Source organism: Sinohyriopsis cumingii, chromosome 18 (genome assembly GCF_028554795.1).
Source record: "Sinohyriopsis cumingii isolate HCF-2022 chromosome 18, ASM2855479v2, whole genome shotgun sequence".
NCBI lineage: Eukaryota > Metazoa > Mollusca > Bivalvia > Unionida > Unionidae > Sinohyriopsis > Sinohyriopsis cumingii.
The window spans coordinates 29,308,439-29,335,224 of NC_142978.1; the positions used below are offsets into that span (position 1 = coordinate 29,308,439).

The 26,786-nt window shown below is 34.0% G+C and overlaps 1 protein-coding gene across 2 annotated transcripts in view; it reads left to right on the plus strand.

The window, feature by feature from the left end:
* The window catches only part of LOC149776298 (integrin alpha-V-like), a 236,831-nt gene that overhangs the window by 135,787 nt on the left and 74,258 nt on the right, over positions 1-26,786 (plus strand). For both annotated transcript variants that reach the window (XM_089942762.1, XM_089942763.1), the window contains exons 5-9: positions 4,446-4,548; positions 7,942-7,990; positions 8,762-8,839; positions 16,577-16,671; positions 25,416-25,481. In XM_089942762.1, coding sequence (XP_089798888.1) covers positions 4,446-4,548; positions 7,942-7,990; positions 8,762-8,839; positions 16,577-16,671; positions 25,416-25,481 — 391 coding nt within the window. The remainder of the gene's footprint in view (positions 1-4,445; positions 4,549-7,941; positions 7,991-8,761; positions 8,840-16,576; positions 16,672-25,415; positions 25,482-26,786) is intronic.

Sequence of the window (26,786 nt, forward strand, 5' to 3'; positions counted from 1 at the left end):
TGAGGAAATGGAAAGACATACTTTTCTGACTATAATGGCATTCTTCAGGAAATGGAAAGATGTACTTTTCTGATTCTGATGGCATTTATCAGAAAATGGAAAGTTATACTTCATTGACTATGATGGCCTTTATCAGAGGATGAAAAAATGTACTTTTCTGGCTATAATGGCATTCATCGGGAAATAGAAACACATACTTTTCTGATTGATGGCTTTCATCAGGATATAGAAACACGTACTTTTCTGACTATAATGTCATTCATCAGGAAATAGAAACACATACTTTTCTGGCTATGATGGCGTTCATCAGGAAATATAAACACATACGTTTTTGAGTTTGATAGCATTCATCAGGAAAGTGAAAGACACACGTCTCTGACTATAATGTCATTCATCAGGAAATAGAAACACATACGTTTCTGACTATCATGGCATTCATAAGGATATAGAAACACATAATTTATTGACTATAATGGCATTCATCAGGAAATGGAAACACATACTTTTCTGGCTGTAATGGCATTCATCAGGAAATAGAAAAACAGTCATTTCTGACTTGAATGGCATCCATCAGGAAATAGAAACACATACGTTTCTGACTATGATGGCATTCATCAGGAAATAGAAGGACACACGTCTCTGACTATAAAGGCATTCATCAGGAAATAGAAACACATACGTTTCTGACTATAATGGCATTCATAAGGGTATAGAAACACATACTTTAATGACTATAATGGCATTCATCAGGAAATGGAAACACATACTTTTTTGGCTGTAATGGCATTCATCAGGACATAAAAAAAACTTACATTTCTGGCTATGATGGCATTGAGGAAATAGAAACACATACATTTATGTGATAGCATTCAACAGGATAATGAAACACATACTTTTCTGAATATGATGGCAGTCATCAGGAAATAGAAAGAGATACTTTTCTGACTATAATGCCATTCATCAGGATATAGAAACACATACTTTTCTGACTATAATGGCATTCATGAGGAAATAGAAACACGTACTTTTCTGACTATGATAGCATTCACCATTGAATAGAAGGAGATACTTTCCTGAATATGATGGCATTGATCAGGAAATGGAAACACATACTTTTCTCACTATAATGGCATTCACCAGGAAATAGAAACACATACTTTTCTGACTGTGATAGTATTCAACAGGATAATGAAACACATGCTTTTCTGAATATGATGGCATTCATCAGGAAATAGAAAGAGATACTTTTCTGACTATGATTGCATTCATCAGGATATAGAAGCACATACCTTTCTGACTATAATGGCATTCATCAGGAAATGGAAACAGATACTTTTCTGACTATAATGGCATTCATCAGGAAATAGAAACACATACTTTTCTGACTATGATAGCATTCATCAGGAAATAGAAACACATACTTTTCTGATTATGATAGCATGCATCAGGATAATGAAACACATACTTTTCTGACTATGATAGCATTCATCAGGAAATAGAAACACATGCTTTTCTGACTCTGATGTTATTCATCAGGAAATAGAAACAGATACGTTTTTGACTATGATGGCATTCATCACGAAATAGAAAAGCACACGTCTCTGACTATAATGGCATTCATAAGGATATAGAAACACATACTTTACTAACTATAATGGCATTCACCAGGAAATGGAAACACACACTTTTCTGGCTGTAATGGCATTCATCAGGAAATGGAAGACATACTTTTCTGACTATGATGGCATTCATCAGGAAATGGTAGCACATACTTTTCTGAGTATGATGGCATTCATCAGGAAATGGAAACACATACTTTTCTGGCTGTAATGGGATTCATCAGGAAATGGAAAGAGATACTTTTCTGACTATGATGACATTCGTAAGGAAATGGAAAGACATACTTTTCTGACTATAATGGCATTCGTCAGGAAATGGAAAGATGTACTTTTCTGATTCTGATGGCATTTTTCAGAAAATGGAAAGTTATACTTCGTTGACTATGATGTCTTTTTTCAGAGGATGAAAAAATGTACTTTTCTGACTAGGATGGCATTCATCAGGATGTGGAAACACACACTTTTGTGACTATGATGGCATTCATCAAGGAATGAAAACACATGCTTTTCTGCCTATAATGGCATTAATCGGGATGTAGAAACACTTACTTTTCTGGCTATAATGGCATTCATCAGGAAAAAGAAACACATACTTTTCTGACTGATGGCTTTCATCAGGATATAGAAACACGTACTTTACTGACTGATGGCTTTCATCAGGATATAGAAACACGTACTTTACTGACTATAATGGCATTCATCATTTAGTGGATGATGTACTTTTCTGACTATGATGGCATTCATAAGGAAATGGAAAGACATACTTTTCTGACTATAATGGCATTCGTCAGGAAATGGAAAGATGTACTTTTCTGATTCTGATGGCATTTATCAGAAAATGGAAAGTTATACTTCGTTGACTATGATGTCTTTTTTCAGAGGATGAAAAAATGTACTTTTCTGACTAGGATGGCATTCATCAGGATGTGGAAACACACACTTTTGTGACTATGATGGCATTCATCAAGGAATGAAAACACATGCTTTTCTGCCTATGATGGCATTAATCGGGATGTAGAAACACTTACTTTTCTGGCTATAATGGCATTCATCAGGAAAAAGAAACACATACTTTTCTGACTGATGGCTTTCATAAGGATATAGAAACACGTACTTTACTGACTATAATGGCATTCATCATTTAGTGGAATGATGTACTTTTATGACTATAATGGCATTCATATGAAAATGGAAAGATATACTTTTCTGACTATAATGGCATTCATCAGGAAATGGAAAGATGTACTTTTCTGACTATGATAACATTCTTCAGGATATAGAAACATACTTTTCTGACTATAATGGCATTCATCAGGAAATGGAAAGATGTACTTTTCTGACTATAATGGCATTTATCAGAAAATGGAAAGACATACTTCATTGACTATGATTGCATTTATCAGAGAATGGAAAGACATGCTTTTCTGACTATGATGGCATTTATCAGAGAATGGAGAAATGTACTTTTCTGACTATAATGGCACTTATCAGGAAATGGAAAGACATAGTTTTGTGACTATGTGAGCATTCATCAGAGGTGGAAAGATGTACTTTTCTGACTCTGATGGCATTCATCAGAGAATGGAAAGATGTACTTTTCTGGCTATAAAGGCATTCGTCAGAGATTGGAAAGACTACAATTTTCTGACTATGATGACATTCATTAGATAATGGAAAGACATACTTTTCTGACTATGATGGCATTCATCAGAAAATGGAAAGATGTACTTTTCTGACTATAATGGCATTCGTTAGAAATTGGAAAGACTAACTTTTCAGACTATGATAGCATTTATTAGAAAATGGAAAGACGTACTTTTCTGACTATAATGGCATTCATCAGAAAATGGAAAGACATGCTTTTCTGACTATAATGGCAACTGTAGCTGTTCTACTTGAAATTGCATATTGTTGATATCTGTTTTACATGAAATTACACATTGTTCATAACTGTTGCTGTTTTACATGAAATTAGATATTATTGATGACTTTATCTGTTTTACATGAAATTACATATTGTTGATAACTGTAGCTGTTTTACATGAAATAACATATTGTTGATGACTGTAGCTGTTTTACCTGAAATTACATATTGTTGATGAATATATCTGTTTTACATGAAAGTACAGAATGTTGATGACTGTAGCTGTTTTACATGAAATTGCATATTGTTGATAACTGTATCTGTTTTACATCTAATTACATATTGTTGATGACTATATCTAATTTACTTAAAATTACATATTGTTGATAACTGTATCTGTTTTACATCAAATTACATATTGTTGATGACTATATCTGATTTACATAAAATCAAATATTGTTGATAACTGTATCTGTTTTACATCAAATTACATATTGTTGATGACTATATCTGATTTACATAAAATTATATATTGTTGATAACTATATGTGTTTTACATCAAATTACATATTGTTGATAACTATTAGCTGTTTTACATGAAATTACATATTGTTGATAACTATAGCTGTTTTACATGAAATTACATATTGTTGATAACTGTAGCTATTTTACATGAAATTAGATATTGTTGATAACTGTTTATGTTTTATATGAAATTACATATTGTTGATAACTATTAGCTGTTTTACATAAAATTACACATTGTTGATAACTATTAGCTGTTTTACATGAAATTACATATTGTTAATAACTATTAGCTGTTTTACATGAAATTAGATATTGTTGATAAACTCTAAACATTCATTTACTTAGACTCCTTTCTGTTTTTAAATTAAATGTAAAAACTAGATACATAATTAAATAAATGAATAAGCATAAGAAAATTATTTTTTTATGTACAGGTATTGTATTCCATTTTGGAAAAAATCTGATGAATATTTTCTACGAGATGGCAGCGATGACTTTGCTCTAGCTATGGGTGGCTTCTCTATGAAATATTCCCAGGTAAGTTCAAAGAACAGCCTTGGAAATTGTCAAACTTTTTCTGTGCAAACATCACTCTCAGATGCTGTGTTCTGGAAATAACACTAGCACCATAGGTGAAAAACTAAAATGTAAAGAAAGATGTGATAATGACTTAGTCTACAGAATTTGAAAGTACAAGGTTAAGTAGGGTCTGATTTTGGCCCCCAAATTAGAGATATATTAAAGTGATTGTATGAGTACTTGTTATGGTTATGCCACATCCACTGTATACCTCCTGCAACATGTACACACATCTACTGTATACCAACTGCAACATGTATAGACATGATATAATGCCACATCCACTGTGTACCAACTGCAACATGTATACACATCCACTGTATACCAACTGCAACATGTATGCACATCCACTGTATAGCAACTGCAACATGTATACACATCTACTGTATACCAACTGCAACATGTATAGACATGATGTAATGCCACATCCACTGTAAAAGAACTGCAACATGTGCACACATTATATAATGCCACATCCACTGTATACCAACTGCAACATGTACACACATGATATAATGCCACATTCACTGTATAACAACTGCAACATGTATACACATGATATAATGCCACATCCGCTGTATGACAACTGCAACATGTACACACATGATATAATGCCATATCCACTGTATAACAACTGCAACATGTACACACATGATATAATGCCACATACACTGTATAACAACTGCAACATGTATACACAAGATATAATGCCACATCCGCTGTATAACAACTGCAACATGTACACACATGATATAATGCCATATCCACTGTATAACAACTGCAACATGTACACACATGATATAATGCCATATCCACTGTATAACAACTGCAACATGTACACACATGATATAATGCCACATACACTGTATAACAACTGCAACATGTATACACAAGATATAATGCCACATCCGCTGTATAACAACTGCAACATGTACACACATGATATAATGCCACATCCACTGTATAACAACTGCAACATGTACACACATGATATAATGCCATATCCACTGTATAACAACTGCAACATGTACACACATGATATAATGCCACATCCGCTGTATAACAACTGCAACATGTACACACATGATATAATGCCACATCCGCTGTATAACAACTGCAACATGTACACACATGATATAATGCCATATCCACTGTATAACAACTGCAACATGTACACACATGATATAATGCCACATACACTGTATACCAACTGCAACATGTATACACATGATATAATGCCACATACACTGTTATAACAACTGCAACATGTATACACATAATATAATACCACATCCACTGGATACCAAATGGAACGTGTATAGACATGATATAACAAAGCAGTGTCAAATTAATTGTTAATTTTGTTCCTAGATAAACCTGTGTTCAATCATAAACTAAAACTTTACCAGATTTCCGCTTCTTTCAAGATCTAAGAAACTAACAGTGCATTTGAGAATTTGTTAGAATTTTTTATATAGAAGAAATATTTTGTCACCATCTAACAAATTTCCAGATTTCATATATGTATTTGGAACTTCTTTATAAACAAATGATGTAAACTTTTATAGGTTTAAGTTTATTAGATTTGTTTGTGAATGAACTAAAACAGCTGTTTCGTTTATTTGAAAGTAGAGATGATAAAGTGAACAATTTGGATGCGTTTACTGTGAAACTTTCAAACAAGCAAATAATGATCATGATATTTGCAATGTCTACAACAAAAACATGAGAGAAGCAGTATTGAGAAAATACCATTCTGATCATATAAACAGTTATTTCGGAGAAGTGTTCATAACTTTTCGTTAATGGAATGGTTCAAATTATGGCCAGTGCTCTCTAGGTTTATGAAAATAATACAGAAAAGCATACTGAGGACAAGGGCTATCACATATCTATCAGATACATACCATTTTTATGTGATTTAGAATTTTAACATAGATTTAATAATTTTTCAGTCATATCAATTTGAAATTGCTAAATTCATGGAAAAAAAATGACACTGAAGGTTTTGGTTGAAAAGTAAGTACCTCAGAGCCAATAAGCCCAAACGATGAAGAATTCTTATTTTCACTGGCTGAATGGATTGTGACTAGCTGCTTTACAATTTTCTGTGATTAACTTTTTTGATGCAATGTTTCGGATTTAGGCTAGTGATAGACACCATGCAGGTCATAACATAGCTGGGGGAACATGACCAGGCATAAACATGTCTACTTTAGCTAGCAATAGGAATGGCCAAAAATATACTTACATTTTTGTATCTTGAATTTCCTCAAAATGTACCTTGTTAGTTCTGACAATCCGAATTACATGAGTATGTCATGGGTTCTAAAGCTTGATTACAGTTAGAAATTGTACTGTAATTTCAACCACGTTCCAAGTGCAATAACATTCTCATTACTGTGCTCAGAATGAAGTGTAGGTGATACTCCATAGTGTCATTTTGATAATTAGAATTGAAAGAGTTCATAACATTGTTCTTCATTGGTACCAGGTTTGATTCAATGTTCAAGGATTAACTGCAGTAGTTGGCGATCCGTTATTCAATCTAGGTTATTTAGGACACATCAGCATCATCCACGGTCATCCATTATTCAATCTAGGTTATTTTTTAGGACACCCCAACATCATCCATGGCCATCCATTATTCAATCTAGGTTATTTAGGACACACCAACATCATCCACGGCCATCCATTATTCAATCTAGGTTATTTTTTAGGACACCCCACCATCATCCACGGCCATCCATTATTCATTCTAGGTTATTTAGAACACCCCAACATCATCCACAGCCATCTGTTATTCAATCTAGGTTATTTAGGACACCCCAACATCATCCACAGCCCAACGGGACACTGACTGGGTATCAAGTTTCAGATCACATAAATTCCAGGATCCTCTTTAAGAAAAGTACATTTCCTTTTTTACTTTTTGTACAGAATGCAAAATCACATAATAATAATAATAATAATAATAACAAAGTCACATAATAATAATAATAATAATTTATTTATAGAGGGTGACTGATAGTGAAGGACCTTTCCCCCTTTAAGTACACATAAGAAGAGTATAATAATGTTCGTTATATGAAAGATAACAGTGGTTACTGTTTATTTTAATGTGTTTAGTATTAAAATACCCAATTCCTTTATAATCTTTCAGAAACACAGATGGAGGAGGTTAGTTGGTATTATAAGGTCTTTTAAATTGTAACAGTGATGGTGCCATGATGTCTTTCTTTGTAACTGTCTCTTTTGAAGTGAGGATGACGGATAAATAAAATGAATGTAACAAAAAATGATTCTGTGAAAGGAAAATAGATTATTTTTAAATTGTTATGCTATTTTCAGGATGGAAAGTACAGCTTCATTGGAGGTCCAGGAGTGAAACAAGGACGGGGTACAATGTTATATATTTTAATTCTAGCTTTTAATTTTGTTCTAGATTAAATGCTATTGACTTTCATTGCTAAGGTTCTCTTTTCTAGATCAAATATTGTATAGAAGTATTTATATTATTAGACTATTCTTTAATTGCTAATCTATTCAGGTATAATGGAAATAGTTATTTAGTTGATGAGTCATTTTTATATCTATGTAAACAGTGTTAATAATTTAAATAAGCAGTGTTAGTTGGTCATTACTTACAGTTATTCAGCTCATTAATTAGCCATCATTTTTTAAACATGTTCAGCCATTTAGTTAGTTAAATATAACTGAGGAAGGTCATGTGATTCAGCCATCAGACTCTATTAAGTTACATAGTACAATTGCTTACTAATGTTTTGATTGGTACATGTACTGTATTATATAAGGGCAACAGCATGGCTTCACATACAAATAGTGTGTCTGTACCTCTGTGGGTTTTATTGTTTTTTGTACATCCCAGTCCTGTAAATACCTTTTGCAGACTTAGTTTCAAATACCAATCCTGTAATTCTTGTTGCCTACAAGGTGATGTGTGTATAGGATTATTTTCATCTCTCTAATTGCTATTTGCAGCATTTTTTCCATCACAATATAATGTTTATTTCACCATCACCTTAGAATAAATTGAATCATTGACTGGGAAGGAAAAATTGGTTGATGGTAAACATTTTATTTTTATCATAGCAGAAGAAATGCAACTTTGTAACCCTGAAATGTAACCATAATCTACTGTTTCTTTAAGGTGCTGTGAAATCACCTCAAATAAGTACAGATTACATCTTTGACAGAAGAAAAGATGGTCTGTTGATGCAGTATTTTGGTAAGGATTTCTCTTAAAAGTGGAATACTTTTAATTGACCAGACCAGAAAGTTTTGGTTTTAAAAATCTACTCATCTACTCATTCTTACATGAGTTTTTGATTTCCTTCCATGCAAACAACAATCAATGATTGACATTTTTGTTTGCGTATAGTCCCTTGTCCAGCAGGAAAGTGACAATTAACAAATGTTTCAAGTCCAGAGGCCATGTAAACTTAATTATTGTGAATTTATTTCATCTCTTTTTTTAAACACAAAATTTGTGTCAGTTCCTCAAGTTTTGGATAGCGGTAGAAGTCTTATTGTTCAATTGGGTTTTCAAATTTATGGTTTGTAGGTAACAACAACAATATCAAAGAAACTTGTTACCCCATCACAAAATAGTGGATTCACTGTACTATATGCATCTGTCATGCATTTTCTGTCATCTGTTATTTATTTATCTACCATATGTTTTATAAATCTCTACCGTCTTTCATGCTTTGTCTATTATCTGTCATGCATTGTCATAAATCATATGTCATCTGTCATATCATTTAAAAAAAAATAAAAATCACAATATTTCTATTGCATTATAAAGTTCATTTTGCTCTGCTTCTCTATCTCTCTCATTCTTTCTCTCTCAACAGTCCATTTGAAAAATGAATGGACGAGAGAGAGAGAGAGAGAACGAGGGATATTCACTTCTTCATTTAACCCACTCTTACATCAGCAATGTGAAATGTATGTTCGTTTTGTTTCATTAAAAGAGAGCTAGTTTCCGATTAGTATTTGTTCTTTATCAATGAATTATACAATTAATTAGAGTTATGTTTTATATGGAGAAATTTGTTAGTAATAACTACATAAATATTGCACCACCTAAATATTGTACCATACTGAAATGTAGAGACATGTTTGAAAGTAAAGTTTTAATTATCTAACAGAGTCCTAAAAGTAATGAACTGAGGATATGTAATATGTAGAAACAAACTAACTGTCCATGTACACATTCATGATAACTATAAATGATAGAAAAGTATACACTATATTCGATTTTTGTTGTTGTCAAAACTTACTTTTCCACCCATTTTCTCTATTTCGCTGCAATGTTAACCATGAACACACATCAATTTCATCGACATTTTTAGTGTTTGATTTCTGCATGCATACCTGCATCACTTTGTACAATTTCAAAGCAATCTGATTATAAATACTAGTTTAGTAGTTGTTATATGTATTTGGCCCAGAAAGTCTGTATTGTTCTAAAACAATTCAGCATACACAGAGAGTGCAGATAGAAACAAATCAGCACTGGTTTCAAGGTGATCCCAAACCAGCACAGCACTACCAGGGTTAATATCAGCACTGGTTTCAAGGTCATCCCAAACCAACACAGCACTACCAGGGTTAATATCAGCACTGGTTTCAAGGTGATCCCAAACCAACACAGTACTACCAGGGTTAATATCAGCACTGGTTTCAAGGTGATCCCAAACCAGCACAGCACTACCAGGGTTAATATCAGCACTGGTTTCAAGGTCATCCCAAACCAACACAGCACTACCAGGGTTAATATCAGCACTGGTTTCAAGGTGATCCCAAACCAACACAGCACTACCAGGGTTAATATCAGCACTGGTTTCAAGGTCATCCCAAACCAGCACAGCACTACCAGGGTTAAAATCAGCACTGGTTTCAAGGTGATCCCAAACCAGCACAGCACTACCAGGGTTAAAATCAGCACTGGTTTCAAGGTGATCCCAAACCAACACAGCACTACCAGGGTTAATTGAGGTCAAGTGGAAGGCTTTATAATCTTGTTACTGGAAAGATTATTTATTCTTGCTTACATTCACACATAATTAATTTGTATTATTGTTATGACCAGTAGTTCATTTGAACTGGGATTTATTTCTTCAAATCGTTCATTTCAAGTGAATTTTCTCTGGAAATACAGAGTGCTCAATAAAAAATAATATTCTTGGACAGAGACATTCACTGGGATTTATAGTGAATTCAAACCTGGAATTATATTAGTGTTGTTCAAGAAAAGACTTGGTACAACAACAGAATACAGGCCATCACAGGCATATCAACACCTTCAGTGTTGGACTTACTTGGATTTTTACTCACGCTTATTCAGAACTATAAATAAGGACTTGTGTCTGTAATTCTAGGATTATTTGGGATTTAATTTACCATACCATAATTTTGTTTTTAATTTTCACTTTGTATTGTAGGGAAATTAATTATTTGTGGATTTTACAAAACGGAAAGGAATTATTTTTGCAAGTTTTTCTATGATATTCTGACATTAATTTTTTTATACTAATTTCTTGAAGTTTCAAAAGCCTGTGGGCTAACATCTAATAATTAAATAAATTGATTACTATACAGATGTGTGTATATGTGTGGTCCAAAAAAAATGATTTTGATAAGAATAAAAGAATTATTGCTCAAATAATTAAGTATCCAGCTACCTTATACATTTATTGTCAAAGGAGTGATACAGAATTATTAAATGCTTATTTTTAATTAGGTGTTTCTTCACCTTATAATAATTATTAAACTAATCAGCATAGTTTACCACTGCCTCCGCCCCCAGTTATTGGCCCCCCCTCCCAGAGGTGTAGGGGACCTCCCAGATGAAGAATATTTCACTAGCAGCATATCTGAATATTGCATTGCCTACTTTTATTATATTGCTGTCTCTTTTGCTAGCCTTCACTTTCAGGTGAAAATTCCCTCTCATTACCTTATTAGCTTGCCTATAAGTCAATGTGGATTATAAGTTGAATTTGCAAATTTTGTCATTCAAATACAAGTTGATGCTAGGTATGAGACGAGGCCAAATCAATACCTCAACTTCATCTTTTGACTATAGTTCATTCCACACAGCATTACAAATTTTACATATGTAACTCGGTAAATTTTCAGGTCAGTATCATTAAATGTAGACCGTTCCAGTGGTCTAGTGATTAGAGCATCTGCCTCAAATGCTGGAAGTTGTGGGTTTTAACCCTGGTCGAGTCGTACCAAAGACTTATAAAAATGGTACTAGTAGCTGCTTCAATTGGTGCTCAGCATTATGGGGTTAATGTTAGGACTGGTTGGCATGGTGCCAGGATAATGTGACTGGGTGGGACATCATGCTACATGTCTGTGGGACTAGACATCATTTTAAACTGCCACAGTGTAACAGAATGACTGAAATTTTTTTGAAGCTACACACATTAAATGTAGCCTTAAATACCTAATTCATTTCATGCTAGTTATTACTTTTACTGACGCTTCTTTTAAAGGGTTAAAAATGTATAACTGATTGAGAACTTACATAAGTGTTTCCTTGCATTACACAGTACCTTATTCACAATACTCTATGGGTAGCCTCATTTCCCTATTGGTAGCCTCACTAATTTGAATTGGGTTGCCAAATTTTTCCCTTAAACAGGTTTTAGATGGGATGACCTGACCAAACCTATAACATATTTAATTAACATGTAAATATGTCGCAAAACCATGTTTTTCTTGGGACAATGGATGTTGTAATTAGGACTAGATGGAATTGTTTACTCAGTGGTATTGATTGAAACTGGAATATAATATTGCCCTTGTAAATGAGTAAGATCACAATTTTCAGGTAACTAAAATAATACATGTTACAATCATCCTGAATCCCGCCCCCCACCCCTCTCTCTCTCTCATATCTAAGGGTATATTTTATTTGATCATGAGGTCCAAGAAGAAAACTGCAGTGGAATACCAGTATTTGTCATGTCATTTTCTAACTTGTCATTTCTAATGCATGTCTATGTAATCTGATTTAAACATGGTATATTACTAATGCATGTCTATGTAATCTGATTTAAACATGGTATATTACTAATGCATGCTTTTAGGGATTTGCTTCCTCATCTGCTGATCCCCTTTGTCCTGGCATCCCAGTGGGTGCAACATTGGGATGGTTTTAAGAGGCTTGGACGGATCTAATGAGAGAGGATTATTGGCTTTGCTTCTGAGACCCTTAGCCTTTTTATATGAGACCAGTTTGGAACTTTCAACAGAAGATGTGTACATCTTTCTAAAAGAGGCAATAGAATTTTATATGCCCAAAACTTGGAATTTGATTCCTGGATCTTCCTGATGTCAAAATGGGGACAATTCCCATCTCATCGTCTATCTATCCCCTTTAAATGAAAGTTTATTGAAGAAGAGTGTTTCAAGACTGAGATATCTGTCTCAAGAACACCAAACAGTTGAATGACAGTCTCCATAGACCTTGAGGTGCATACTTAAACATACCCATTTTTCTTCTCACAGGAATTTTCCGTGGTTCTGTCTTGACAAGGATGTCTTTCAGTTTTGGGCTCTTCTCTTTGGCCAACTTTCTCTCATTTACAGTCTTTACCAGTGTGTTCAGAATTATAGTTACTTATAAATATGTTGGAGTTTTCTATCAGTATTTGATGACTGGTTGATACACAACTTCCTCAGAGATATTTTACTTACAGACCTGTCATTCTTTTGAAAACACTGGCTTTTCTCAATTTAGTCTGCAATCTGGAGAAATCTTTACCAGTCAAGTTTTAGTTGTTTTCAAGACTCGGTGTATCATCAGAAGTACAGAGATGATATGTGTTCCTTTCAACACAATCATGCAGATGTTCTCTCACACAATACGAGTGTCATCTCACATGTGCTTCTCTCTTCTGAGGACCCAGAACGTGGTAGTGGATCTAATCACTTAACATGTACTTCTCTCTTCTGAGGACCCAAAACATGGCAATAGATCTAATCACCTCACATGTGCTTCTCTCTTCTGAGGACCCAAAACATGGCAGTGGTTCTAATCACGTTGCGTATACTTCTAACTTCTGAAGACCCAAAACTTGACCATGAGTCTAATCATCTAAGGAAGACTTAATATGATGCCTCTACAGTCTAATGAGACTTCCTTTCAGTTTAGATTTCATTGGGATCAGAATGTTTGTCACTACCTCAGATGGTAGATCAATCTGGACAGAGGTTTTAGTGGAAGTTCTTATACATGCCTCAGAATCTTACTTTTACCTGTATTCTGATGTCTCAGATTTATGCTGGGCATTCACCTAGAGCCAGAGTGAGTTGTCCTTCAGTGACTTTTGTCTAAGCAGGACTCTGTTCTTCACAAAAACAACCTAGAAATTGGTGCTGTTTCTTACACTTCAGGGGTTTGTCACTCTTCAAAGACACAATTGGGTTATGGTTGTTGTTGTTGTTTTGGTTGAACACCATATGATAGGCTATACATGATGGCCAGTATGACTGGTAGAGTAAGAACCTAGGAAAACCCTGGTAAGAACTACTGACCCACATGAAGCTACTGACAAACTTTCTCACATACCCACATTGGCAGAGCCTGAGACTCGAACTTGTGTGGACAGAGGTGAGGCAGTGATTGTAAAGGTGAGCACTACCCAGCTACCCGGGGTCCCTGTTATGGTTGTCACATACAGCATGACAGTTGTGACTTATCACTGACACCAAGGAGGTTCTCATTGCTTGGGAGTCTGGAATTTCCTTTGATGGACAGCTTTACTCCATTGCAAGCAAAAGGAAGATTCTAGTGACAGCCTGTCAGCATAATTATGTACAGTTCTCACAGAATGTTTTATGTATCCATCAATATCACAGAATCTCTTTAGCTGCATGGATACACTTGTTTGCAAGAAGGTTTAAAACCAAGGTACCACTTTATATCTCCCCAAGGTCATGACAGAGCACATGCTGAGGTGGACACTATACAGTCTGACATTGAATTCATACACCTTCCCACCTTTCAGAATAATCCCTCAAGTTCTTCAAAGAGTCAGGACTTCATCTTCGGTGTTCATCTTGTGGCACCAGTGGTCATGGTATAGCAATCTCAGTATGTTGATGGACACCACAAGGGAATTACCACTGATGAGAAATCTGCTGTTAGCACAGATTATCCTTTTTCATAACAATCCACAAATACTCCACCTTTCTTGCTGGCTCATATCAAATCATCTGTTTGACAAGATCAGTTTTCAAGCAGGATTGCATACTGCATCACTCAGGTTAGGAGGCAGTCATACTCCAGGTTTACAATGCCAGGTGGAAGGTCTTATGTAAATGGAACAGTCAACAGAGCAATGGCTGAATCTGTTCTCTTTGGCTTTGGACCTTTTTCTCTTCCATCCTGAGGAAAATGAATGTTTATAAAGCACCTCTTTCAAACACTGTGAAGTGCTTATCAGGTATTTTGAATTCTTGAGACCAGTCGCTTGCTCAATAATGCCTGATTGGAACATTTCATGTTTTCTTTGGTGGTTTTCATGTGCCTCTGAGTGAGATTTCTTTCGAGAATCTCAATTTTCCTTTTTTCATTAGTGTCAGTTAGCAGAAGGAGTAAAATTCATTTCTGATTGGTTGAAGAATTCATGCCTGATTGGGTTAAGAGGTAGGAGAGTGGTTGAAATTCATGCCTGATTGGGTTAAGAGCTAGGAGAAGGGGTGAAATTCCTACCTGATTGGTTTAAGAGCTAGGAAAAGAAGGGAAATTCATGCCTGATTGGTTTGAGAGCTAGGAGAAGGGTTGAAATTAATGCCTGATTGGTTTGAGGGCTAAAAGAAGGGGTGAAATTTATGCCTGATTGGTTCAAGAGCTAGGAGAAGGATAGAAATTCATGCTTTATTGGTTTAAGAGCTAGAAGGAGTGAACTTTATGTCTGATTGGTTTAAGAGCTAGGGGAAATGGTGAAGAGAAATTCATGCCTGATTGGGTTAAGAGGTAGGAGAGGGGGTGAAATTCATGTCTGATTGGTTTAAGAGCTAGGAGAAATGGTGAAGTGGTGAAATTTATGTCTGATTGTTTTAAAAGCCTGGAGAAAGGGTGAAATTCATGCCTTATTAGTTTAAGAGCTAGGAGAAGGAGTGAAATTCATGCCTGATTGGTTTCAGAGCTAGAAGAGGGGCTATGAGAAGGGGTGAAATTCATGCCTTATTGCATGTTGTTTCCTTCATTTTAATGGCAACAACATTTCAGTCTGTGCAAACCTGGTTTTCTGACCAAGAATCAGCTACACAGTGTTGTTTTTACTAGGGATGATGGACTTCACTGTCAATTATGAACATTATGTTTCTATTTAGCTAAACGAAAGTGTCTTTCTCCCTCTCAAAGGTACATGTGATATATCAATTTCCACTATGTTTTAGGTGAATTAGGCTGACTATGAGAAGAGCTTCTCATTGATAGAGATCCTTCATGTGAATCAAAAGCCTTAAAGTTTGAGCTATTGGTAGATTTTGTTCCTTTATTAATCATTGCTTTCTGGATGATCTCATGAAAGGCGCATTTTGGCGTCCTCTTTCCACTTTCTCCTAGTTCAGTGGAGCACCAGAGCAAAGGTATTTATGCCTGATTTGTATTTGTACTGAAAAAAAGCTATGAAGTTTTTCTTGACAGCCATTATGGGATCATCATGCCAGGAGAAGAGACAACAGCGTAAAAAAGCAGTTAAGTGTTGCCCTCATTAAAATTAAAATTAATAACCAGCCACACATATTATGTTTTATAAATATCTTCCAACTATTATTTTTGAATGGCTACCTATGTTTGGATATGTGTCAAGAGCTCTTTCAATGTTTGCATATGTTATTTTATTTCTATATGAAGTAAGTGATTTGTCAGTTTTATAGACAAGAATAAAATTGGGAAAAGTCAGATTCTTTAGATCCATCCATTATATTCCAGGCTTTTCCTTGACAACTGCAGCCTTCAAGGAGCATGGAAGTTTGACAGCTGGAATTCCAAATTATCACCCAGATCAACGGGGATTTACTGGAAGAGTAAATACTCTTTACTTTATTTTAATTACAACAGCAAGCTCTTATGGTAACATGCTCTATACTTTAATTACAACAGCATGGTCTCATGGCAATATACTCTATACTTTAATTACAACAGCAGGCTCCTATGGTAACATTCTCTATACTTTAATCACAAAAGCAAGCTCTTATGGTAACCTACTACATACTGTAAGTACAACAGCAAACTCGTATGGTAACCTACTCGACACTTTAATTACAACAGCAAGCTCCTATGGTAACATTCTCTATATTTTAATTACAACAGCAAGCTCTTATGGTAACATACTCTATACTTTAATGACAACAGCAAGCTCCTATGGCAACGTTCTCTATACTTTAATTACAACAGAAAGCTCCTATGGTAACATACTCTATACTTTAATTACAACAGCAAGTTCTTATGGTAACATAGTCTATACTTTAATTACAACAGCAAGCCCTTATGGTAACATACTCTATCCTTTAATTACAACAGCAAGTTCCTATGGTAACATACTCTATACTTTAATTACAACAGGAAGCTCCTATGGTAACATACTCTATACTTTAATTACAACAGGAAGCTCCTATGGTAACATACTCTATACTTTAGTTACAACAGCAAGCTCTTATGGTAAATTACTCTATACTTTAATTACAACAGCAAGCTCTTATGGTAAATTACTCTATACTTTAATTACAACAGCAAGCTCTTATGGTAACATACTCTATACTTTAATTACAACAGCAAGCTCTTATGGTAACCTACTCTATACTTTAATTACAACAGCAATCTCCTATGGTAACATACTCTATGCTATAATTACAACAGAAAGCTCTTATGGTAACTTACTCTATACTTTAATTACAACAGCAAGTTCTTATGGTAACATACTCTATACTTTAATTGCAACAGCAAGTTCCTATGGTAACACACTCTATACTTTAATTACAACAGCAAGTTCCTATGGTAACATACTCTATACTTTAATTGCAACAGGAAGCTCCTATGGTAACATACTCTATACTTTAATTACAACAGCAAGCTCTTATGGTAAATTACTCTATACTTTAAGTACAACAGCAAGTTCTTATGGTAACACACTCTATACTTTAATTACAACAGGAAGCTCCTATGGTAACATACTCTATACTTTAATTACAACAGCAAGCTCTTATGGTAACATACTCTATACTTTAATTCCAACAGCAAGCTCTTATGGTAACTTACTCTATACTTTAATTACAACAGCAATCTCCTGTGGGAACATACTCTATGCTATAATTACAACAGCAAGCTCTTATGGTAACTTACTCTATATTTTAATTACAACAGCAAGCTCTTATGGTAACATACTCTATACTTTAATTACAACAGCAAGCTCTTATGGTAACTTACTCTATACTTTAATCACAACAGCAAGTTCTTATGGTAACATACTCTATACTTTAATTACAACAGCAAGTTCTTATGGTAAATTACTCTATACTTTAATTACAACAGCAAGCTCTTATGGTAACATACTCTATACTTTAATTACAACAGCAAGCTCTTATGGTAACAAGTATACTTTAATTACAACAGCAAGCTCTTATGGTAACATACTCTATACTTTAATTACAACAGCAATCTCCTATGGTAACATACTCTATGCTATAATTACAACAGCAAGTTCTTATGGTAAATTACTCTATACTTTAATTACAACAGCACGTTCTTATGGTAAATTACTCTATACTTTAATTACAACAGCAAGCTCTTATGGTAACATACTCTATACTTTAATTACAACAGCAAGCTCTTATGGTAACAAGTATACTTTAATTACAACAGCAAGCTCTTATGGTAACTTACTCTATACTTTAATTACAACAGCAAGCTCTTATGGTAACATACTCTATACTATAATTACAACAGCAAGCTCTTATGGTAACTTACTCTATACTTTAATTACAACAGCAAGCTCTTATGGTAACATACTCTATACTTTAATTACAACAGCAAGCTCTTATGGTAACTTACTCTATACTTTAATTCCAACAGCAAGCTCTTATGGTAACTTACTCTATACTTTAATTACAATAGCAATCTCCTATGGGAACATACTCTATGCTATAATTACAACAGCAAGCTCTTATGGTAACTTACTCTATATTTTAATTACAACAGCAAGCTCTTATGATAACTTACTCTATACTTTAATCACAACAGCAAGCTCTTATGGTAAATTACTCTATACTTTAATTACAACAGCAAGCTCTTATGGTAAATTACTCTATACTTTAATTACAACAGCAAGCTCTTATGGTAAATTACTCTATACTTTAATTACAACAGCAATCTCCTATGGTAACATACTCTATGCTATAATTACAACAGCAAGCTCTTATGTTAACTTACTCTATACTTTAATTACAACAGCAAGCTCTTATGGTAACATACTCTATACTTTAATTACAACAGCAAGCTCTTATGGTAACATACTCTATACTTTAATTACAACAGCAAGCTCCTATGGTAACATACTCTATACTTTAATTACAACAGCATGATCTTATGGTAATGTACTCTATACTTTAATTACAACAGCAAGCTGTTATGGTAACATACTCTATACTTTAATTACAACAGCATGGTCTTATGGTAACATACTCTATACTTTAATTACAACAGCATGCACTTATTGTAACATTCTCTGTACTCTAATTACAACAGCAAGCTGTTATGGTAACATGTATCTTCTGTGAAAGACATGCCCCACTATAGTGGTTCTGCTTGATAAAGTCTTGGTTTCCTTTTCTGTTTCTGGTTTATTATAATTAACTCCATTTAGTACTTCAGTGGAGAAAGCACAATTCAAAACAATAAAGTCAAGGGTGGCAGATAATATTAATTGTTCCAATTACAAATTCATCAGTGAAAATGTGTTTTTGATACACTGTAGTTATAAAACGATTGCAACCCTCACAATGGAAAAACACTTCCTCTGTACATGTTCAAAATGTAAACTTGTTGCTGTGTATAATATTTCCATGAAGACTTGCAATGTAATGGTTGTCCTCATGTATTCCTCCACTATATTAAGATGTGCCCAGTAAGTATATGCATTTGGTCAGTCAGTACAGGTGTGGTTGAAACAGTACTTGCATCTCCTAGATTTTGCAAATTTCATATTAATATCCTTCTTGTCATTCTTTACTTCATTAAGTTAGTTTTAATGTATCTACCATGTATATGGATGGACTATACAATATTGCACATGTCTGTCCATTCCATAACATTCTATCAATCAGAAATTTTATTTCCACTCACTGATGTTTAAAGCACTAAATGGATCAAAGTAAAACTTGGTATAAGTTTTTACAATAAGGCAGTTTCAGTTTTTACTATTTTCTAGCCAAACTGAATAGAGTTCACTAAATGGCCTTTCACCTTTGTTTCCACTCAAGATGACTTCATGTATTGATATGAAATTTAGCATGACACTTTGTATGAAAACCTAGGTCAAGTTATTCACCTTTTAAAGAACATTTGACAGTAATGACTGTTGTAGTCTCCTGCATGACTTAGAACTTTGCCCTTCAATTTCTGCTTAATGACTTTGAAAGGACTTCATAAATTAAAACCAGATTGGATATAAGGCCTAATATTAAAAAACCTAGGTGAACGAAATCTTTAAATGTTAATGCTTTCTGGCAAAATGTTTTGGAGTTGTGGCCCCTGTTTGACGAGGACTATTAGATGTCTCATATTGATGGTGCATTGATGGTATATAGTACATTTCTAGTTTTATTAGCTCACCTAGCCACCATTCAAAGTGAGTTAATGATTTGACCCTTCAGCCATCATATTTATGTACCCCATTGTCTATCTATCAAGAACTGATGTTTTCATTTGTTTTATACCAATTACAGTTAAACTAGGCACAGCACATCCTGCTATAAGGTGTTTCAGGTTTATATAAATGATGTTGAATGACCGTCAAGTGTGGCTGTCTATAAGACTTCTTTTGTAAAGCTACTAACTAGAATTTTATAAAGTCTGACAGAAATGACCCTGGCCTTTCAGATTTGCACAGATGATGCTGATCTGCTGCCAACATGTAGCCACCATTATCACAAATAGAAATCCATCTGTTATCAATCAGATATTGTTATTCAAAAACTTCCAAACCAATTTTAACCATACTTGGTGCAAAACATATAGGCATAAAGGCCTTTAAGATTATTTTTTTACAAATAATGCCAATCCAAAATCAAAACATGGCAAACATTGCTAAAAAATAGAAAAACATCTAAATTACCTCTTATTCAATACTACTGAACAGAATCTGATTTTTCAGTTGTTAATCAAATTCTTCTGAAATACTGCTCAACAGAATTTGATCAGTCTTTACAGAAAACAGCATGGCGGGCTTTATGGAAAAGAATTTAGATGATATATTCCCAGCAGAACTTGGCCAAATTTGACAGAAAGCATTCTATTAATAAGGGCTTACAAATATATGGAAAGTATATTGACCCACCATAAATATGGCCACCATTGCTAAAATGGAAAGTAAATTGAATAACCTCTTTAACAAAAAACAAGTAAAAGAGATCTGGCAACATTTCAAGTAAAGCATTCTTTCATGAAGGGCTTTATGCTTGTATGCAATGCCAATCTGCCATCATATATGGCTGATGTTGCTAAAAATAGAAAAACCTTTAATAACTTTATGTAAATAGTTGCTTATGAGAATTTGACAAAACATGACCGCTCTAGCCTGAATGCATTCACAAATGATGCTCTTCAGCCATCAAATATGATGTTACTAAATACTTAGACTTCTTTACACAATTTTATCACAAAAATGCACTGAACAGAATTCAACCATCTTTGACACAAAGTATTCTGGCATGACAGTATTGGAGAAATGACTCTGACGTGCATTCAATTATGACTTAAGATACAAAAAGTTGAGAAACTTTGAAACAGGTGTTTTCATAAAATATTCAGTCATCAACAAGGTAGAGATTTCAAGAGAGGCACCCTACTGACAGAGGCATCTACCGACAGAGGCATCCTATTGACAGGGCATTCTACTGACAGATTTATTGACTCTTGCATTTGGCTGTTTGGCAGATCCAGTTTACTTTATTGTTGGTTAACTTGCAAGGTCTTTGATTCATTAGCAGATTAATATATTAATGAAACTGTATGTATGTGTGTGTTTGTATGTGTGTGTGTGTGTTATTGGGTTTAATGGGATAAAGATAAAAGATTACAAAGACAAAAAATACAAAAATTATAAAGACAATTTTTTCCAGAGAAATAAAAAAGCACAAGAGATAAATTTTCAAAGCAAAGAGATGTTAATTCATTGAAAGGTATATCAAACAAAAGATAATGGTAAAGCATAAAGTCCTTACAATATAGGTCAAAACTTGTTAAATGCACAGTATTCCCTGAAAAAGATTTTCCATGAAGCTAAGAGTTCACACACACAAACAAATTATGTCTCAAAAGGTGGAAGTAGATTCACTTGACTAGATTGTTCTACTGCATGTGGTTACTGGCAAGATTCACCCTCAAGGAAATATACATGGGTTATTTGTGTTCTATACATGACTGGCGTATTACTACTTTGTCTCTGTAATTGTCCTAGGATTCCACTTTTTAGTGAAGGGTTGATATTCTGAAGCTTGTTAGTTGAGTTTTCTTTTCAAATATTTTGCCAAGTAGATAGCGAATGCCAATGTATTTGGAATCTTCTCTACAGAGACAAGTGATAGCAGTGCAGCTTTGGCTGCTTTATCTGCCTTTTCATTAACCTTAATATCAATATGATATGAATAGGCAGCCAACAGTACACAGTATTTTTACAGGCAACTAAATTTTATGTAAGATCTGAGATATTACTGGTAACATGTTGTCAGATTTAAAGTTTTTCAAGGCTTTCTTTGTGGACAGAGTTGCTAGGAAGTTTCAATGTAGTTCAGAGATCGAGTGTGGCTGCAATTTTTGTGGTAAGAAAGAAGGCATTGCCTTATAACAATATTTTGATATGTGGTGATGCAGTGTCAGTGTCTCTTTCTTTCTGAACATAGATATACAGAGACATATGACCACAATAGGAGGCTCATATTTTGTTGAATTTACCCTAAAAAAATGAGAGGATTGGTTGAGGACAATTTGGTTTGAAAAGTTCAAATATGATTTTGATAACCGGGAGGGGGACGGAGACTGAGGAATATAGAATTTTTTAGTATTGACAAAACACAAATCTGAGACTGAGGAGTCTGCAGTGTGTGGGACACATATAAAGTCATCGGGAAACTTGCAGCTGACTTGAATTGTGATGTGCACAATTACACAAGTTTATGGGGACAGATACTGTTAAGGAAATGTGTCATCTATATAGAAAATGGGACACAATCCATAAATATTGGTGAAGAACATAAATGGTGTTATAAATGTACTGTATTTACCGTATTTGTTGGGAGACCATCAATTGATTTTTATAGTAATTTTTTAGTGCACTGTATGTTCTGGGGCACATTGGTTTTTTTCAAGTCATAAGTTGTGGGACACCTTTTAAATCATTTGAAAATTACATGCTGGTAAATACACTCCAAATGAAATGTTATTTTAAAAAATATAATACTGTGTACTTGGATAAAATTCTTTAATCCACTGCAGCAGCATCTAGTAAACTCAACCCTTCTCCTGCACACATACAAGCCGTTCTTTTGGTGCATGAATATGTTTTTAGCTTTCTCATACTGTGAAAAATTATCATTGGATGCAACATATCCCCTGAAACAAAAACTGCAATGTCTAAAGTTAGATTTTTTAAATATCTGCACCAGTCGTGCTAATTCTCACACTTTTAACAATTGTCTTATAGACAATCCAACATATAGTTGAAAAAAGTTTCACCCTAAGTTCTGGGACAGAAAAAAAATTAATTATATTATCATGTCCCAATATATATGGTAAATATGGTAGTCTAGTCATATAGACATATTACAAACTCAAATAATCTCTTTTCTGAATGTAAAGTAAGTCACAAAAGCAACAAGCACTATGACAGTATTCAGCAGTGCTTCCACTATGCACAAGGATGTGACTTCTTTGGCAAATTAAACACATGGAAAGTTCAGTATTGTCAATGGGCTGGCTTTCTATTTGGAAGATTTTGAGTGAACTAGGCATGGCAAAAGTATATTTTTTTACATCTTCATATATTCAACAACTAAATTATGGTCAAGTCATTAATGATGATGAAGAAATTGCAAACTCTTTCAATTAATTTTTCATCAGAAATAATGGAACCAATTTTAAATTTTCATCACCATGAACAATGAAATTATTTCATACATTTTTTTTATTCCAAAAGCAAATTTTTTTTGTTCCTGCCATATCAGCTAGTAAAGTTCGGATATTCCTACAAACTGCTGATATAAGCAAAGCATTCGGTTTGGACAATATTGGATCACACCTGCTGCAGTCAGCAATATGAGCAAATCCTCCTCTGTTTTCCCCATATCATTATCAATACCTAAAGTTACCCCCTTTCATAATCAATATAAATAATTTCAGGCCAGTCTTACTTGCACTATCAAATGATAATTTTATGATGTACATGTACATATCAAACCACAACATGCATCACCAAAACCAGTCTGATGAATTGATGGGACTAATACTTGTGTACCATTGGATGGCTTTTGACCTTGACCATTTAATGGCTTTTGACCTTGTAGATCATTATATTCTTATCGATAAATTGAAGATGTATAAATGTTATACAGCATCAGTATACCTACTACTTTTGATCATGGTGTGTGGTAGTAAATGACAACCTTTCTAAAGAGGAATCAATAACATGGCAAGAACCACAGGGTTCTCTACTGGGTCCACTCTGCCTTTAAATTTGGTAACTATATTTCCTCCACTGATCTGTATGCAGATGATACTACCCTGTCTGATGGTAAACAATCCAAATCAGACTTAGAGGCATTGTTACTATTGGCTTTGGTTAAATTAGATTCCTGGTGTAAGGATAATGGTATAAAGATAAATACTCAAATACTAAAATGTTTTAATCAATACTAATAAACAAAGGAGAGAAAATTTGGAAAATTATACCACGAAAATTTGGAAAATTATACCACAAGTCTTAAATAGAACAATTCATGAACACAAATTGCAGCCCTAGACAAAATTCTGTAATTGTTTACAACAATTTGCAATGTTATGAACAGATACAGGCTCTGTGTAAAAGAAAATAAATCATTTGATGTGGTTATTATCCAGAATGAAACCATATTTGTCAGTCAAACAGGGTATAACGTTCTATAAAAGCTATTTTCAACCATATTAAGATTACTTCAATTTATTTTTTATCTGTGGAAAATGTTTGACAGGAATATATTGTATAAATAATGTTGCAAATGACCTAATTTTAGTATGTATATAAATGTTGTAAATGACCTAATTTTAGTATGTATATAATTAACATGTTATGGTGACAAATCAATGTCATGAGTATGTTTTGTTTTATTGCTTTTATTTCTTCACTTCACCCCACCACAAATTTAAAGTTAGTCATAACTTTAGAGCAAAAGAAGAGATATGACATTACCTTTCTCACTGAGTATCATACATTCACAAACATGAAAGTATGGAGAGGAAATGCTGATGTTTCTTTTTTAACTGATATTATATTTCCTAAACAAGAGTTCCTTTTCTTTTTCAGGTTGAAGTCTTGAGTATGGCTGATTTCACAGTGAAGAATGCCCTCAACTTTGGAGAGACAACATCAGTACATTTTTGTCTTTTTTAACTCATTATTTTCAGATTTAAAAAAAATCTTTATGTACTATACTTTCTCTATTTACCACTGTTTTACAAGACCTCACTCATATTAGTCACACCTTTCCTAATGGTAGTTGTTACACAGTGGTCACCTGGTCATGAAGACCATTTTTGTACCCCCCCCCCATCAAATTTTCTATGTAAATATCATGTGTGTACTGAGCATCTACTTTATGTGGCCAGGTCTTTACTAACTAAACAATGGTTTCTCCCCATCTTAAGTAGTCACTGGAGCATATTTGCAGTAACTGCTCAACCGATGCAAACTAAAATTTTGTTCCATAAGGGAGGCATTGTTTAGATAAAGGTACATCACATGAATCGATGAGCAAACATTTGTTTTCTCGCTTATAATCACCATATGTATGAGAAATGGCAGCTATGGTTGGTCATACGGCTTCACTGACTTGACGGAGAACAAGTTCTCTCAAGATTTTAATGCACATAAAAATTGTTCCATAGAAAATAATTACACAGCTATAACGATCTGACTTTACTCTTAAATTTTTCCATACATAATAAATGTGTACCAAAAATGTAAAAATGGTTAAAATTGCTTTTAAACGTAACATAAACTACATTGCTTAACAGTTAACAGGCAGGCCTATGTGTATGGAGTTGGATAGGTAACATATGTTCTGTTTATAGTGCACTGCACTGGGTAAGTTTGCTACATGCGTATCGAAGGGCTAAAAAGCCATATACTCATTGTTATATCATAATCCGCTTATGTTGACATCGAGCATGAGTACTGTATGTTGTGAGATATCCGCTTTTTATTTTGTTGTTGACATTTCTGGTAGTGGATATCAATCGGACGAGGCATTATCTTATAATCTATCTTCTGTCAGATTTTCAGCCACTTGCTAGTAATTAACATATTTACATAGACCAACAGTTGTCTGTGGATGGACGTAAACTTCATATTCTTTCCACTCAGAATTAAATCCATCAGAACACCCACATGTTCTGTACTAATCCATGTCATCAGACCAGAACAGCTCTATCTCTATCGTTCATTGACCCTTTTTTAAATTGAGTCAAAGGCATCATCACTCCGCTACCACAAATGTAAAAAAAAATTTAAAAATCTTACTTGCTCGTTTATTCAATATGCAGAGAGGAACTGTAACTACAATGGACCAAACAACGGCCAATTCCTTTTTTAAAAATGTACCCAGATAAAATAGTTTGCTGAAATTTCAAAGAAAACATTACCTTTGAAGTACTGACTGTTATGAAAACATACTAA